The sequence below is a fragment of the Euleptes europaea genome, chromosome 3, assembly GCF_029931775.1.
Source record: "Euleptes europaea isolate rEulEur1 chromosome 3, rEulEur1.hap1, whole genome shotgun sequence".
NCBI lineage: Eukaryota > Metazoa > Chordata > Lepidosauria > Squamata > Sphaerodactylidae > Euleptes > Euleptes europaea.
This window is the reverse complement of record NC_079314.1, coordinates 83,819,166-83,837,751: the sequence shown is the minus strand read 5'-3', so window position 1 is coordinate 83,837,751 and position 18,586 is coordinate 83,819,166. Positions and strand designations below refer to the sequence as shown.

At 40.2% G+C, this 18,586-nt stretch overlaps 1 protein-coding gene across 1 annotated transcript in view; it reads right to left on the bottom strand.

The window, feature by feature from the left end:
- Nucleotides 1-3,071: 3,071 nt before the first annotated feature.
- CFAP54 (cilia and flagella associated protein 54) overlaps nucleotides 3,072-18,586 on the bottom strand; it is a 159,377-nt gene continuing 143,862 nt past the window's right edge. Inside the window, exons 65-72 of the mRNA XM_056846527.1 lie at nucleotides 17,341-17,482; nucleotides 15,460-15,651; nucleotides 13,777-13,985; nucleotides 9,328-9,510; nucleotides 7,264-7,370; nucleotides 6,001-6,169; nucleotides 4,125-4,202; nucleotides 3,072-3,325 (exon numbers count right to left, since the gene is read on the bottom strand). Coding sequence (XP_056702505.1) covers nucleotides 3,206-3,325; nucleotides 4,125-4,202; nucleotides 6,001-6,169; nucleotides 7,264-7,370; nucleotides 9,328-9,510; nucleotides 13,777-13,985; nucleotides 15,460-15,651; nucleotides 17,341-17,482 — 1,200 coding nt within the window. The 3' untranslated portion in view covers nucleotides 3,072-3,205. The remainder of the gene's footprint in view (nucleotides 3,326-4,124; nucleotides 4,203-6,000; nucleotides 6,170-7,263; nucleotides 7,371-9,327; nucleotides 9,511-13,776; nucleotides 13,986-15,459; nucleotides 15,652-17,340; nucleotides 17,483-18,586) is intronic.

The following is an 18,586-nucleotide window of genomic DNA, read 5'->3' as shown; positions in this document are numbered from 1 at the left end:
CACACGCGCGCGCAAAACTTTTCCGGCGCGTTTCTCCTCCCAGCCCCAAAGCGGCACGAAACTCTTCCGAGCGGACTTTCCGCGCTTCTTCCAACTTAGCGACTCATCCCAACAGCCACTTCGAGTACGGCATCCGAGGAAGGGCAAACAAGAGCAAAGCGCGCTCGGCTTCTCCCGACACGAATAAAAGGGGGAGGAGCTATCATTTAAAACGGACGGTCTGTGTCACGTGCCCGATTTCTACCGCTGAGAAGAGGGGTCGAGAAGGCTAGGCTGGAAGGCCTCCGCCCCTCTTTCAGTGGGCGTATACCAGGGTGTTGGGAAGGGATCGGATGCGCGACCTCTTTCGCGGGCTGCACTCTGGGCGTGCTCAGGTGCGCCCCTTTTCGCTTATTTCATTTTGCTGCGATGCCCATCGTTCTGACGAGAGATCACTTATATGGGGGAGGGGTGATCAGTACTGTGCAATAGTAGAGGCTGGGCAGCGCTGAATCCCCTGCAGGTTGTGTCCCAAGGGCCATTGCCCCTTCCCAGGCAGGCCCCACTGCGAGAGGAGCGTCTCGACCCTTCCTGTAAGCCTGCCTGAGGCCAGGGACTCTGGTGGTTCTTCCTGCTTCAGTATCCAAGCATGGATGGAGCACTGGACTCAGGAAAGACTGTCTTTCTTTGGTAGCAACTTCCAGCAATCCTTTATTGATACCTTTAGAAGCCTAGGAAATTGTGGCTAATATGGGCATGGGAGGGAGATTCCCAATTAACTGAAAAAAGGCCTACGGACAGCCTGTTTGTCAGGGCATCTATGCTCCCTACTGGATTTCTGAATTTGAACATGAAGTGGCTGGCTTCATGATTTTAAGCTTCCAAAATGATCTAGGCAGGAGGGGAGATAACATTTTCCTGAGAGTAAGCCTCACTAAATAACATGGGGCTTATTTTGAGTAGACCTGGTTAAGATTGCTTTCAGAATAAGGGTTTGCACTGGGTTGTTCATTTCTATGGTTCTGCTTTACATATTTAGCTCAATTGGTTTGGCAAATGCCTGAAATTTCAACAAATAAACCAATATTTAATAGACCATTTAATAAATTTAAGGAACAACGCTTTGAAAACTACAATAAATTCAGTTTGTAATTTCATACAACCTTGTAACATATAAAAATGTCTATTATCTAACATTAAAAATTAGTCATTCTAAAGAAAAACGTTTTCCTGAGTTTTTTCTAGAACTTGCAGTGCGTTCTTAATCATGGATTTATGACGAACATTGGTTGCTATGGTTACAGTGATGTCGAATTCTCAGCATTACAGTTTTGCAGCAGCATGAAGAGACAGATGAAATTCTAATTTCATTAAAAATAAAAGCATGTTTAAAAACAAAGTTGACAAGTATCTTATATACTTGTAAAATGATTTTAACAGTTGTAATCGATACAATGCTGACAAGCTGTACAAAGCAAGCTTTTCTAAAATAGGATTTTATTTAATTGCTAATATACCTCTTAATCTGAGGTTTTCAAATGTATTGAGTAATTGTAATTAAGATATGCAGTGTTCCAGATAAGGTAATTTTAAAATGGGGCCTGTCCCTTTCTTAAAAATTCTTGAAGTGCCTTTCCAAAAGGGAGAATGAAGCTTTTTCTGCTATCCCTTTTATCTTAAGGGTAGCTGATATTTATCATTCTCTTAGAGAGAATCACCAGAGACAAGTAGAGGGAGTTTTGTTTTACATTGAATCTTGTGCTGAATTTCTGTAGTACTGAATTGTCTGCTTTTTTTTGCATCTCTTATGTGTTTGAGTTAAAATAGGTCCTTTTTTAGACAATCATTTTTCAATACAAACACCTTGTTATTTTTACTTAATGACCAATTAAAGAGAATCCCAAACAGAGTGGAAGCCTCAAAACGAAGAGGGATTCTTGCAAAGGATCTGCCCACCTTATCCTCAATAACAGTTTCCACATAGCAACCTGTTGTAATCTATTTATATCCCCTTCTTGCATATATAAATATCACAACTAAGACCTGTATAGCTTATCTTCAGTGTATGAAAGAAAGGATCGTTTGCATTTATAACTTACAAAATATCACTAAACAGCCTAACACAAGAATGTTTTCAACCACCCTGTAGTAAAACACTAGACTACAATTGTTAACGTATTTTAATAATGGCAATTGTGTGAAATCACTGGGTAAGGGATACCACGTTAGGAACTTTAGGTTGAGCTGGTTAGATGCAATATGGAAATACCACAAAAGCAGTGATAACTAGTTCCTAACCCCCATAGAAAGGATCTGGGCCGTATTCAGCATTTAAAAGGGAGTATGGTATCAATGGCATCAAGCCATCCTTACTCAAAAGCAGCAAATTATACTCACTACTGATCTATAGTTCTTCTACCAACTAATAACTTATGTCAATCGAAGAGCAGAAATCAGGTTGTTCTCTATTGGAATCCTAGTGCAGATCAACTAAATGTGGAGAATGCAAAAATCTCCCTATCTCTAGAGTATCATAAGATCCTAGTATTTACTTTCACTTCATGATTGTCCCATTTTTTAAAAAGCAAAATGTCCAATAATTAATTATTGATATTGTCTAAAGTAAGTAGAAAAGACATCTTTACAAGTAACTCCAGTTGCTTTTAATCAAGAAAGACAACAGAGGTGGCAAAAATTGAAAGGCAAACATCTGAAGTTTCAGAGAGATCAATAAAAGTTATACAAGAAATTGCTGCAATTCACACACAAAATTAGCTGCATTTTTACTACTAAGAAATTTATGTAAACGCAAGTTTCTAATTTAAGATTATTTACTTAAGATAAATGACAAACTAGTATTTTATTAGCTTTAAGGGAATAAAACCTAGTTTCTGTTAATAATGTAAATCTTGTAAAATTAACTAGTTCTATTAAAATAGGTATCAGTGAAAAAAACAGAATGATACAATTTAAGAAGAATGCTTTAACCTTTTATAGTCATAAGAACGTAGGAAAATTAAGTCCAAAGAATACTGTTTATAAGCTGTAAAGAGCAACATTACATACATATTTATTACTTGAAGTATTGCTAAATATATTTTGTAAATTACAGAGGATAGTCTCCTATAACAGGCAATTTGTTATCGGTGTTATTAATACAAGATGAGACTCCAAAACACCATCAAACTCCATTAAATGCACATTCATTTTCTTCTGGAAAGATCACTTAAGAGAGTAAAGAAACTATCCAGTGGAAAATATTCCCTGCTGTTACCACACACCCATTAGCTGGATCAAATAATTTCCATAAATTGTTTATTGCTGGTAAGGAGATGTCAAATGGGATCTGCAAAAAGAAAAGAAAAACCATGAACCAAGCAGAACTATCTTAACAGAATGAGAACTGTAAGTGTGTGGTGCTACTAGCAGCCTAACAGTGGCCCTGTGAGGAATATTCTCATTGGTCAGTAGCTAAAATGATAAGACTCCTGCCTAGTGTGAATGAATGAGCTTAGAAAGAAAGACCAGCAGGCTGTCAAGAAGGTATCAGTGGTAAGCAGAGCCTGAGAAGGGCAACAGCAATGTAGTCATTGCCAGAGCATGAGAAGATTCTTCTGGAAACCCACCTTTCCTGCACTGGGGACCAGAACACTCTCCTATCTTGGGAAGGGTCAGGAAACTAACTAATATGCAACGTTGTATACATTTTCCATGCTTCAGGGTCAGAAAAGGGATATTTACTTTCTCCAGACAACAATGTCCGAGAAGAAGAAGAATATATTGTGGAGTTAGCAACTCCCATGGCAAAACCATGAGGGATGTGTTTGAGTTTTAGAAAGGACAGGAAATGTCAGTTTTAAAATGGTTTTAGGGAAAATATAAAAAGCATCACCCCAGAATCTTTACTAAAGTAATATATCAGATTTACACTGTGAGCATTAACTGACTTTATTTCCTACTCTGTGCCTAAAGAAGGGCAATAATATTGCAGGCTATAACTAAATGGAGTAAATATGACAGTAAAAATATTTTTGCAACTTTTGGATGGGGATATATGTATTTTCAAAAGCTGATGGTAATGAAAAAACACTATGTAAGATGTATACAATTTGGTAAAACATTTTTTAACAAACTCAATAATTTACCTCACTGATTGGGGTTGGCTGATTTGGACCAACTGACAACAAGGCTTTGATTTCTGATAAACACTGCTTGACTATTTCCTGAATGTATCAAAGGAAGAGAACAAATTCAATTGTTATATGCTTTTAAACTACTGTATTTCAAGGATCCTTATTTTTGTTCTGACATAATTCAAAGTGCCAGTTTATTAACCTCTAGCTGCTGAGGACAGAGCCCCCTGAGCCCTGCCAGACCACTGCAGAACCATTCCCCACGTCATTCCAATTGCACAGCTTTGGCATATCCCACCCTAGCCATTTACATCACGGTGCAGCAAATCTAGACTGGGATTACTCATTTAATTTGGGAAATGTGTATAAAATTCCACAGTGAACCAAAACAGCTTCAAAAAGTAGTGCTGTCTTCCATTTAAACCTACTGTGCAATACGACTGGTCGATTTTGCATTTCAAGACACTCAAAATACAGCTTTACAGTAATGAAAGCAGTTAGCTATTGTCTGTGCTGTCATAGTATCCATCAGGAGAAATGACAGCATGTGCATCATTAATCATTTATTATAATAGATACAGAAGAAAAACTGTCACCTGATAAAGGTCTCCTACTTTGAAAATAAATGTCTGCTTTGCCTTGGCATTCATCAAGCAGCAGTTATGCAGTGACAATATTGCACATCAAAAGGTCTGGGCTGTCTCTTGATTTCTTTGGTAACACAACTTAATTCAATCTTGTTAATAACGCTAGGAAAATGGGGCCTACAAAAATATTAAAATAAGATATCCTGTGCTGCTTTTATGCCATATTTCTGTTTTTAGAAACCAGTGGCCATCTCAAACCAAGGCAGGTAAAAGTTTTTAAATGCATTGCAAAATAATACCGATTTGAATAAATTGGGGTTGATAAATTCAGCTCAAGCTACAGACCTTCATGGAACTGTACATGGAGAACATACACTCCAATCCTGATTTGCATAGAGCTGCCCACAGCCCCAGCTTGATCTGGACACATAGACCTACAGTCTATGAAAGAGTACTGCAGCTAGCAATTTTGTCTGCATCTACTTTTTTATCCCACTGTATACATATCTATTTCTCAAGTGTGGGCAGATCTGCAGATACCTAAATCCGCAGATCGGGCCCACACTGAAAGTAGATTTTTTTCCAAACATGGGGGAATCCCAAGGTTTGCACCCCAGGAATCACGCTGGGTCGAGCAAGAGCGTGGGGGGGGGATGAGATTCCCCCCTCCTGCGAGTGTAGCAGGTCCCCTCCGCCAAGCCAGCAAGCCTGTCCTCCCTTCTTCTGGAAGATAGGTGGGGAGAGTAGTGGGGGTGTGAGAGGAGTGCCAAGGGTGGACGGTAATAAGGCAGAGTAGCAAGGGTGGGGTACATTGATGGAAAAAGGGTAGAGGGGTGAAAAAGGGGGATTAGGTTGCCGGAGAAGGGGTGGGCAAAAGAGATGTGGGTAGATTGACAGATGAGAAAGGGGGGAGATTATCAGAGAACTTGGGGGGGGAGAAAGGGTTGAAATCGTTAGAGAAGGGGGAGGATGGAAAAAAAGTGGGTGGGAAGGGATGTACCAGCAAAAATGGTGGCAGAACCCCATAGAGCTGCATCCAGCAGTTCCACAGGGGTTGGGAGAGTGTCTCTGGCAGCTGGCTTGCTGCAAGCCACTGAGGAGGTGACTCGGCTGCACCATGGCTGTGCCATCCCCGGTGCAACTACACCCCCCTTAAGATTGCACTCCCAACTGGTTAATTTTGCCTTGAAGCAGATAAAAGTTGTCATCTGTGGGGTTTTAGGTCTCTTCCTAACTTTCAAGAGAAAAAATAAATGCCACATGTTGTATCCAAGGACTGGCCATTAAGGACATTTATGTACCTCTGTTTTTTTATCAATCACCACTCTTGAGACAGAACTTCTAGATTCTGGTGAAAGAAAACTGTGTGTTACGCTTGCTTGACGAGGATTTATAGTTGAGTGAGTTGAGTGCATTAGCATTTCAATTTTTTGCTTCAGATTAGACAATTTTTCACGCACAGCAACAACACTAAAGGATAGAAAATTGTTAGCATTATAGAATGATAATCTAAATATTATACAACTTTGAAATAAAATTTACTTTGTTGAGTAAGAACATCAGAGCCTTTGAGCTTTTTCCTTTTCATTGCCTTCTGCATTAGGATGGTTTCCTTGAGTTCTTCACAAGCAATGGTATTGAAGCTGCTGCTCCATAAGTTAAATCCATGGTGCTGGAGTTAAAGCTCACAACCATTTGGACAAAGCTCTCCCTACTTATAATTATTTTGTTATTCCGGCGTAGGATGTTAAGGTTCTACTACTTTTTTTATACCATGCTTTTTTCTTTCAATTTAGATTAGGTCTCTTTAGAGAACCTCTGGATGTTTCCATAGAAGGGCTCTTGTACTGGAACGGCAATATTCTTTCATCTGGTTTTCTAGTAATTCATCCACTCTAACCCCACAGATGTTACTTATTACATTACTGTGTCACAATTAGATACCTTTCAGCATTTCTGACACCTAATTACAAAGGTAAAGGTCCCCTGTGCAAGCACCGGGTCATTCCTGGCCCATGGGATGAGGTCACATTTCGACGTTCCCAAGGCAGACTTTGTTTCCAGGGTGGTTTGCCAGTGCCTTCCCCAGACACCTAATACCGAGCCTAATTATTTTGTTCTGTTTTATTTTGTGTCACTACTCCTCAATTTTGCCCACTCTACAGCAGTGACAATGGATCTTCCTTTTGGATCCCTTCCGGCTGGGATCCAAGGAGCTATGTATGATATCTTACATGCATATTGAGTCTACTGTGTCTTCCCCACTCACCCCATCCAACTGAAGCCCTTTATGCCCTCAAAAAACCAAGCCTAAGGGGCAGAAAGCAGTGAAAACAACAGCATGGCGGGGATGTAGTGACCCCCTTGCATATGCAGAAGTTCTTTCCACATGCACGTAGAGCTCTTTGGATGCTAGCCATTGTTTTCAAACACTGATAAACAGTTATTACATCTATGCAGATTGACCAAAGTATTATACAACTGCTCCCAGCAAGCATATAAAAAAGTGTTCTGTGGTTTACATAAAACAGGCAACAAAGACTGAAAAGACTGGACAAAGTTACCTATTCAGTGGAATCCACAAATAACCACAGAACACATTGGGTGAGTGGAAATTTGTGATGCTGATAATTCTGGCTGGTTTTATATTGTAAGCATAAACAAACAAAACCTACAGGGGGGAAAAATACACAATATAATACACTTGCTGATTCAAGGAAAATATATTTTGAATAATGACACATCTTTAAAGTTCGTGATATTTAATAATATACTTGGACACACACACACACACATGTAACTGATTACCTCCAGTGAGTACAAAAAATATTGTAACATGGATTCATCATTCTCTGGTTTTAAATAAACCATATTACATCAAATGCATTCCATGTAGTAAGACAACTGTAGTCTTCATAGCCTTTTCTTGTTTAGATGTGGGCTGTCTTCTTTAGATCTGCCCATCCTTTGAACCATTTGTTCTCCCTTCACTGATTTCTCCATGTGCATAATCCTTGTGATATGAAGCACAGTGACTGTAGGGGATCATTACATCACCACACTTCTGCAACTTCTCTATTACATCATAAAGTGTTCTGTAAAGCAGTGTACTGGCCTTGCCAATCAAGGCACAATAGAAAGAGCAATCTAAGGGGGCATCAATAAATTATACCAGCACACTTGTGCAAGGCACAAATGTCATGGTCTTATTTCAAAAGTCTGAAGTTCCTTAATTACTGGTGTACTTTTCAGGGCCACAAACACCTAGTTTTACAGCACTATTGTAACATTGCAACCTCACTATTGTAACATTGCAAGTACATGGGCAAGTGTTGTCACTTCAACAAGGCTTCAAAAATTAGAACAGCATTAGCATGACAAATGAAGCAACTGAAACAGAAACATTCAATACTTATAACATGTTATTAACTCCCACCATGGAAATGAGAGCTGGGCAAAGAAATCATCACCAAGGAAATGAAATGTGTGTATTCAATGCAAATTAATATTGACTACCAATGACAAAATGGATGCTGTTTCTCTACATACAGACCTCACTAATACTATTAGATTCATCTCCTCCAGCACAGTCGACTCTAACAGCAGTTCTCCAAAGCCTTAGGCAATTATCTCAGCTCTGCTATCTGAGATCCTTTAACTGCAGATATCAAAGACTGACTCTGGGACCTTCTGCAAACAAGCTTGTGCTCTAGCACTCTACTAGGTCTCCTCTAAAAAACAGCAACAGAATTATGACATGGGGATGGACCACAAATGTCAATGATCTTATCTACAGTCTATTTGATTTGTGATTGTTCCTAATCCTATTTATGTATGAATATTTACATTTCACCTTCTGCCTTCTCATGCAGAATTAAACACCACATAAAATGCACTAGTTAAAATATCATAATACAACTATCAGTCAAGCATCTAGAAATGCAGTCAAATCACACAGGAAGACAATAGCTCCCACCCCTTCAAAAGCCTTCCAGAATAAAAATGTTTTCCTCTTGCTCAAGAAAACTGCAGCGATGGTGCCAATTTCACCTTCTGAGAGAGAGTTCACAGCTTGAGGTGGCCAAAATGGTCCTCCAACAAGTCACCTTGAAACATCCTCCCTAAGATGGAATAGTTGGATGCCTTTTAAGATTGCTAGTTGTGTTTTTAGATTGGTTTTAAACTGTATACTGTAGTTTTTGTATTTACATATTACCCACCCTGAGCCCAGCTTGCCGGGGGAGGGCGGGGTACAAATAATGATAATGATAATGATGATGATAATAATAGTTATTATTGTTATTATTAATTTCAACCTCATTAAAAGTAAGATGGGCTCATCAAACTCAAGGTTCATGCAGGCTGATATATGTGGAGGTGATCCTTTAAATATCTGCAAAGCAATAGCAATATACAGATATGAAGCGATTAACTGGAGTATCTCATACCGTAGCTGAATTAATGTAGAATTAAAAACAGACAAAACAGCTTAATTTTAATATTTGATTGGGCTAGAAAATAATACAGCATGTGGCACTACCCACATTTACATTTTACTGCATGTTCACATTATTTTGTTTGCTTAGTTTCAAAAGTAAGCACCACAGCAACTTATTTTGAAATCATACCATAGTCTCTTCTTTTGATGATTTCTCCACAGATGGAAGATACCACTGCACACAAAGTTCTTTGAGGGAAGTACAAGTTGCCTTGTTGTCAAAATAACCTTCACTCGGAGTGCCGCAAGAACTAGAGGCAGTTAGGGTTACTTTTGACAGTCTAGATGACACTCCAATAGCTTCTGAAGTTGACTGAAAAAATATAGCCAAGCATATCATTATAATTTTTAAAATGCTGTCCCCTTACATAAATGAAATATGACCCCTTTATACATTTGTGCAGTGAATCTGCATCACATTTAAGAGACATTCTATGTAATTAGTTTATTATATATGATTAATGATTAACAATTTCAGAAAGGAGTATTTTAAAATTATGACTTTCCTTTCTTGTCATGGTCAACAGAACACATGGAATGAAACACTGCACTTAACATAAAGGTTTATTCTCATCAGTGGGTTGGAAGGTATCCTCGTTTGGGTTGTGCTTTCTCCTTGCTCTGTGGATAGGGCATATGCAAATTTCTTGCAGAGGCTTCCACTATCCTGGGCTCTTTAAGGGAGTTATCCTCATCTATTTGGAGGAATCACACTCAAAACAAGACGGCAATCAGGCTCACCCTAGAAGAATCTACAGGGCTGTCATATACTTGCCATGGCCTCCTGCCCATGTAGAGTCGATGGGATGTGAGGTACCAGCTTGAACTTGGCTGTGGGTAGCCCCAATAGATGGGCCTGTCCACCACCAGTGTTTTGGAGTGGGAAAGGGCCAGCTGTCCATTCCCCATCCCTACCAGTACTTCAGCAGAGGAGAGGAGAGTGACAGCAGAAGAGAAGTTGGAGCTGAACAATGAGAGGTCAGTCCTACAAAGCCTTAGGCCAGAGTGATTTCCTCCAGAATCGACTGGCTGATCCTTCCTATGAAGAAAGATGATCAGAAGAAGTGGTACATTCCCCTGACCACTCCCCCTCTTCCTAAATGGAAGCCATGGAGTCTGAAATCAAGTTGGAGTGCAGTGACTCAGAACTGCCAGAGGGAGCAGCGTTTCTAGCTCAGGAGACAGAGGGCAGAGCTTAGTGCCAGCCTCATGGTCTGCTGGCCTAGAAGAAGAGCTAAAATAGCTACTCCTGTGAATAGTTCCGGGATCTAAGAAATAGGAGATAAGCTCCATCAAGTTATGGCTGGATCTGTGGGCTCTCCCCCCAAAACAGAAAGGTGTGGAAGAAGAATCTTTGTCCCTCCATCTTTGGCGTTGTTGTTGTTGTTTCTTCACCCTTTTACCAACTTAAATTGCAGTCCTTTATGCTCGGGCATAATGTAGGGACAAAGGGCTGTGTAAGTGAAGCTTTGTTGAGGGCAAGGGGAAAAGGAGAGCCCCTCCCAGAGGCAGATAAAATTATCTGCCCCACCACTTGCCTTGGGAGTCCTTTCATCAAGGAAGATGAAGGCAGCACCTTTCGATGCTGGTACTTGCCAGGGCTTCCTGGCCTTCTGTAGATTTGATGGGGTGAAAGGCACTGGCTCAGACGAACTGTAGGTTGCTCCGTCGATGGGCAGCTGAAGAACAGGCGCCAATGTTGCAGAAGCTAATACCAGGGTCTTGGGAAGAAAAGCAGCCAAGTTTTCATCCTCTGGCAGTTCAATTCTAGTTTCTGCCTTGGGGCATGGATCCATTCTGGACAATTTCATATACTTCCTCTCCACCATTGCCACTCGTTGAAGAGAGGCAGAGGCTGGTGATTTTTAAGGTACTTGTTCCTGTGTTTTTAATAAGCGAGGTGGGAGATCTGTGGAAGCTCATCTATCCACAGAGCAGGCAGGGCATGGACTGGGGAGGTGGAGTTCCTTCTCAAGATAGTGGAAGCCTCTGCTAGAAATCTGCATATGTCCTGCCCCTGGAGCAAAGAGGAGGCACAGCCCATACCTTGCTCCACTGAGGGAGAATGCCATTTCCTTCCAGATGCTGGTCAGTTTCTAATGGCATTGAAGGGTGAACACAAGTTTTGAACACTTAAAAAAAGTGATATGTAAAGGGTAAACATTATTATAGACAACATTACCATGTCAAGGCACATGGACATAAGAACATAAGAAAAGCCATGCTGGATCACACCAAAGCCCATCAAGTCCAGCAATCTGTTCACACAATGGCCAACCAGGTGCCTCTAGGAAGCCCACAAACAAGACAGTGGATAGTAAAAAGACATTGTAGATTGATCTGCAATGTAGCTGAATCTGTATTAATAAAGTTTTCTGGAACTACAGAGCTGCATAGGGAACTTCTATCTATACCTGACAGAAGGGTGGTTTATGAAGTCCTCTAAAAATGAAGAGAACTTGGTTGGGGGACCTTCAACCCAATATAGGAGCTGTGACAGAAGGGTAGGAGACCCATTGTATGTGCAGAACACTTGGGTACACTGAAGGAAATATCTGGATTCTGTACTGTGTGGAGCCCTACATTATCTCCACAGAAACTTATGGTTATCTGATTTATTTGAAAGTTTTTTGAACTATTTGCGTAAAATACAGTGGGCCCACGGTATATTATGGAACTCTTGCTGTGGTGGCGACACAAGCTTAAATAAACCGTCAATATCTGATTAAGTTATTATGTTCTTTGTATGCCTGTGCGTTAGCTTCACAGTTCAGGAAAACAGTAAGAGCATTAAATAATGGACAAAAGATTAATTTATTTTATCCCTAAAATCTTTTAATACATATGCTAGATTGCAGAACTTGGTCATTTCGCATAAAGAGCTTGTAAAAAGTTCTAGTTACAAATTCACAGTAAAGTAATACTTTGTTATTCTTTGGACTAGCGGTTTAATTTGCAAATAAGGGTCAGCTGTTTCAGCTCAATTCTTCATATTCTGTGTACTATCATAGAATGATATAAACTGTAACATGAACAAGTAAGTCTTGTTTTAATTTTAATCATAGGGTTTTCTGAAACTTTTAGGTGGGTAGGTTTCTTTGTTGATACTTGTAACACTTTAAAGGATGGACTTGTGATTAATTCATTTATATAACAATGATCTCTTCACAATCTATACCACCCACTTGCAACAGAGAAAGCAAGTTTACATACCAAATTATAAAAGGATGTCCTGAGGGCAACTTACCAGGGTCCCAAATCAAGCGGTGCTTACAGAGTACAAATGGCACAGGAATCGCCAGATGTCTTTACAAGTTATCTCCATGAAAATGGTGCACAAGGGAATTTACTACTAACATTCAGCCAAATATATCCTAGATTCAGTGGCAAAAATCAGGAGGCATGGCTGAGAGAAGCCCCCCCCCAGCCTCCAGAGGGGGATGGGGGGGTTCAGGTTGCCAGATCCAGGTTGGGAAACCCCTGGAGATTTGGGGATGGAGCCTGAGGGGGAAATGGACCTCAGTGGGTCCAGTCCATCCTCCAAAGAATCCATTTTTTCCAGGGGAACTGATCTCTGTAGTCTGGAGATGAGTTGTAATTCCAGGGGATCCCCAAGGGATCCCACCTGGAGGCTGGCATCCCTACCTGGGACCCACATACTTGAAAAACTGTCATGTACCACCCTGGGTTAACATGGGAAGAGGAGTCCTTGGAGGAGGACAACCTGCCCCAAGTTCCACCTTAGCAGAACCTCCCAACAAGGTAGATTCTCCAATCCCTCCCTGAAGGGGTGTCAGCACCAGCACCAACCCCTAAGTCAGCAGGGCCCTCAGGCCTGGAGGCCCCAGCATGGACATACCCATGACATACCCATGACCAGAAGCACCCCATGATCTCCAGAAGCACCCCAGGAGCAGTGGAGGCGAAGGGCTAGGGCTGAGTCATGGACCAGGCACAGGAGAGTACACCTAGCAACCCAAGGCCTCCTCTCTGCTAATGAAATGCTAGGAGAGACTGACAAGTCACCACGGGATTTGGGCCCCAGTATTCCTCATAAGTAGAAAAGATGACACGGTTTGTGAGGAGGAGCCTGATGTGGGACCCAGCAACACCTGTAGGGAAACTCCTTATATAAGGCTGCAGCCAGTATGGGATCAGCTTGTCTGCAGCCTAACTGACTATCCTACCAGTTACCTGACTTGGACCGCTTTTGCACTGTGGTTCTGGATTGCATTACTTGACCCCAGATTTTGACTTTGGACTAGAACCCTTGCTGGGACTGGTATGGCCTGGGACTTGCCTCCAACCTAGTGAGCAGGGCAAGGACAGACCCACCCTCGTAAACCCACACAGCAGCTCCAGTCATCAAAGAAGTTGCTTCTTTCTGTGTCCTCTGCTGGTGCCTGTGTTCAGGCCTTCACAGTAGCAGTTCCTGTGCTTTGCTGTAGAAAGGAAGCAGGAAACAGCCATTCCACCAGCAATGCTCTGTGATTCTGTGATTCTTTGAACCCAGAGATACTAGTTCTATAAAGTGATTATCAAAACATGCATTTATATGTAACTTTTAAAATCAAGTTACCTTTGCAAGAGCAATTAAACTACCACGAATCCGCTCAAAACTGTGTAGTTGTTTGGGGGGATCTTCAAGGCAGCAGGCAGAATATACAGGCAAGTAGGTTTTTAGGAAATAATGCATTTCTGCTAAGCGTAGGGTAGTTCCTATGTCAAACACTGAAGTGAACAGCGTATTTTCTTTAGCAAATAAGCCTTCTCCTGCTTTTGGAACAGCTGTGAAAAGAGAAAATGTGTAAAAACTACTTCTAGTGAAGACATTAGTAATACAAATGTTTTGATCTTACTGTATGTTTATGTACCAAATAGAAAATGAATTGCATTAAAATTCAGTACAACATAAAAGGCTTCTATTAATACTCTAAGAAAGATGTATTGTTTTGTCATCAAGTATTCAGATCTGTCTTGTTTAAAGAAAACACAGGTAATGTTTACAGGTTAGGAGTAAATATCTGAAGTAAATATTTCTGCAATATCATCTGCATTGGAATTACAATAGTTCTGGTAGTAGTGGCATTAGGTTTTCTTGGGGCTTTAGGATCCCTAGAAATACTTACTTCTGGAGTATGACAGATCCACAGTCTGATACTGTCTTCCTTTCTTTTTTATCCCCTGCCCCCCTCCCAAGGCTCCATGATAGCGGTGGAAAGTGCTGCTAAGTTGCAGTTGACTTATGGCAACCTCATAGATTTTTCAAAGCAAGAGACATTAAGAGGTGGTTTGCCACTGCCTGTTTCTGCATAGTGAACCTGGACTTCCTTGGTGGTCCCCCATCCAAATACTAACCCTGCTTAGCTTCTGAGATCGGGCTAGCCTGGGCCATCCAGGTCAGGGCAGCTGACCTGGGCATTACTATGCAGAGAATGCAGAGCCCTCTTTATTAAACTAGATTGCTTCTTTTGTGCTATAACAATCCCAAATCACAGTCAATTTGCAGTCATTTTAGACAGATATACCGTAATTATATATATATTCCAACTGAATTTCCAAACTGAATTTCCAAATTTGTCTTCACTCAACATCTTTTGAGTGGTAACTAAAGTTGTATCCAGATAATCATTTTTCAGAGACTTACAGGCAGTACTATAAAGCTGTATGGGGGAGAGAAGTGAGTTACTTGTCCTAGCACTTTTTTCCATGGTGCTAACCAATAGGGACCCATGACAGCTGCAGCAAAATGTATATACAATGGATGATAGTGCTAGTCATGCATCTGGGGGCTTGTTTCCAGACTACAGCTTGAAGCACTGTAAACATTTGCAGAATGAATATTACTGGAGACAACAGCATCATCATATAAATTAAATACATTAAAGGTAATATCCCTCCCCTCAACACCTGGGACATTTAAAAAACAGTTCTAAATTTATTTCTCTTTAGTTCATAAAAGGACAAAGAGAAATCCACAAATCCAATCAGGTAGCCCTTTATGAAGAAAAAATGTGGACAGTTTCCCTTAATGAGCAAATTAGGAAACAGGAACGAGGAAATTAGAAAAAATTCTTTCCTGTAATGAGGCTCTCCTCCCTTCTTACATTTGTACAGCTATCAAGCTACTAATTCCAGATCTGAGCTACTATTGCAATAGTAGCAAGGAAGAAATAATTTCTGTTGTTTCAAAGAAATAATTTATGATACACAACATAAATGCTCCAGAATACTAGTCCTCTAAAAGCAAACTAGTTCCTACCTAGCAAAGGACTCATGTTCAAGAGCCTGTTTAAGTAAGTATTGTAGCGAATTAAGTGGACCCAGGTTATCTTCAGCCTGGCCTGGTTATCCTCATATGGAGAATTTTCAGCTCCATCCCTTTCAGCTCCATCTTCTTGCCCTTGTCCAGGAGACAATATGGAAGGGGCTTTATAGGTAACTTCATATCCACCTGGAAACCCAAAAATATGTTTAACATCATCCTAATTCTCAGCAACACTACAGTGTTGCCAAGGAGTAATTTTCAAGTCTATCCTGTGCACTAAGAGTAAAACAACAAAGCCCAGTCAAGCAATTTTCTAGGTTTAAAGGTTGCCAGTTTGGTACCAGCAGGAACAAAAACTAAAAGCAGCTCACACATATTCTAATAGTACACATGGCAAAAATACTGGTTGTGAAACTGCGTTTTCACACATACTGTAATAAAGCCACTAGCAAACGTGTTTGCATCCCCATTCTCTTTATTTTCCATTTTATAATTGCATACAATGCATTGAGCTTGACAACTTTTAAAATGAAGTGGATTTTTTTGCCAGGAAGGGTACACATGAACACATGAAGCTGCCTTATACTGAATCAGACCCTTGGTCCATCAAAGTCAGCAGCAGCTTTCCAGGGTCTCAGGCAGAGGTCTTTCACATCACCTACTGGAGATGCCAGGGATTGAATCTGGGATCTTCTGCATGCCAAGCAGATGCTCTACCACTGAGCCACAGCCCCTCCCCATAGCACATATGCAGATTGGTGTGCAAACCCACACACACACACGTACAGATACTAAACATTCTAAAATGCAGTATCAAAGGTCATTATGAAATCCTTGCCATGGGCCAGTTCAGGAGTTACACTCTTACTAAGTGACTTCACGCAAGCTGGTCTGCTGCCTGGAATCCAAAAGTGAGCAATTCCATCCAATTTCTGTCCCTCATTAAGAGTGTAATGTGTGAACTGTCACCTACCCAAAACTGAATCTATTAATTATATAAAGAAATCTTTCAATCAGCATAATTACATTTGGTACTGACAAATAAGTAATTGCCCTCCATCACTTTGTGTCCCCTCCCCCGCCTTGTAGTGTGAGGCTTGGTTTACTTGATTAAGTAATCTACTATCCTATTTACTCTTCTGAGGATTATTTTTCCTCCAAACCCCCCTCCTGGTTTACAGATTGTGAGCAGCACAGTGTCATTTCCTTTGCCCTTTTACTTTAAACATTTGTATACACAGTGCTCACGTATGTCAGTGGGTAAATGATAAATCCACGTCTCTCTTCATGCTCTTAAATCTGGTTTTAGCATGAGGTATTTTTCTTGCAAAATTCTCTTTTGAATTTTTTTGGATTATTGTCTTTTTATGTCCCTTATTCAATTCCCCTTTTCTTTAAGTTACAAATTGTTATGTTCAAAATAAGCTTGAAGAAATAATGTAAGACTTGAAAATGGATTGCCACAGTGATTGTTTTGTGTCACTAACACCTATCTATGTAAATCATTCTGTGTTCTTGAAATGGCCCTTGTTCAAACACCTGCAAAATTAGGAATTAGGAAGGTATATACTGACACTTTCTCTAACTCATTATTACTGACAGGCAAGTTAGTTGGGTTACCTCATTAGTAATCCGCAAAACATTTTCTGTGAGGAGAATGCTGGTAAGCAGTTTTTTGTTAGTTTTTGCATTTGGCATATAATGTAAAACAAGGTACAGTTTTCTTATATGCTACAACAAGAATATTACACAGGCACCCTTTTTCTTATCGCTGTTTTTTTCCAGTCACTGAAATCCACGTGCTTATTAATTTTCTGATTGGTTTAATAAACTTTATACCAAGTGATAGTACAAACAAGATCAGTAGACAAATACCAGACAAGTAGTCCTTATAGGAATAACCGAGGTCCAGAAGGGCAAATAATGGGATGTTGTGTTGTACTCTCTCTCTCACGTGATATAATTTAACGGCCTTCCTTCCAATTAATTTCTGGTAAGCTAGAATAGCTTCACTAACCTAGAATTAAGATACATTCAATCAGGCGGGGCTCCTTATAATGTGCACTACCTTTAAAATTGGAAGTCAGCACACTAACAGCAAAAACCAAACATCGAATATATGTTCAATGTAAAATACTGAAGAAATGTTCCTTATTCTTCTGTTGTAGGAAGTGTACTCAAATCATTATCTCCGACAAGTTAATTATTACACAAGTGATTTAAAATCATACAAATGTACTTGCACTGTCCTGGTGTTTTGCTTCATCAAAAGAGAATATGCACACATATAAGACATTTAACATACTATATTAGATTGAAGCAAAGCAAAAATACTGTCAGGATTAGATAAGACATAATGCAAAACTATGGTTTACTTAAACTATCGTTATCATTAGCATGATCATCCAAATGTGAACCACCCCCACTAGTCTGCTAAACCCATCAAATCAAAATCTGAATCCATGGTCACAGTTTACCTTAACTATGATTTCATGTGATGTTCAAACCACAGACATCCAGGTCTAATCCTGACTTGTTCCCCAGGGCACCCTTATACTGCCTGGCAACTGAGATGCCTGGCCACAGTAAAGATGATAAAACCAGCAATTTCAAAGAAAACCAGTGATCAGCTAATTGGTGAAGCCATGGCATTCTGCCATGGGGGGCGGGGAGGAGAATGGCCTGGATACACCATCTGGAGAGGCAAATGGATAGGTTGCACTTTCATGTAAATGCATCTTGGAGCTAAAGGCTGTTTAAAGTATTTTAAAACCCTTCCAGTAACATCTTCTCAGGAGGGACTCCTGTAGAGAATGCCCGCTGTGACCATTCTCTCAGTACTGATGGCCGGGCACATAGCCTTTTACCATTCATCTTTCTACGGGTTCTAGCATAAGAGTAAAATATAATTATCCAAAGTGAATCACATATTGTAGAATAGTCATGAGACTCTTAGCATTAAAAATCCCAACTTAATATCCAATTAATTTTTTTAAATTAATGTTAATCATTTTCTCACCAATACAAAATAAATAATATTACATAACATCAAACATACAGTGTGTTTTTAGTACAATTTTTAAAAATATTTTATTTCCATCTGTCTTTTAAGATGCTGTAA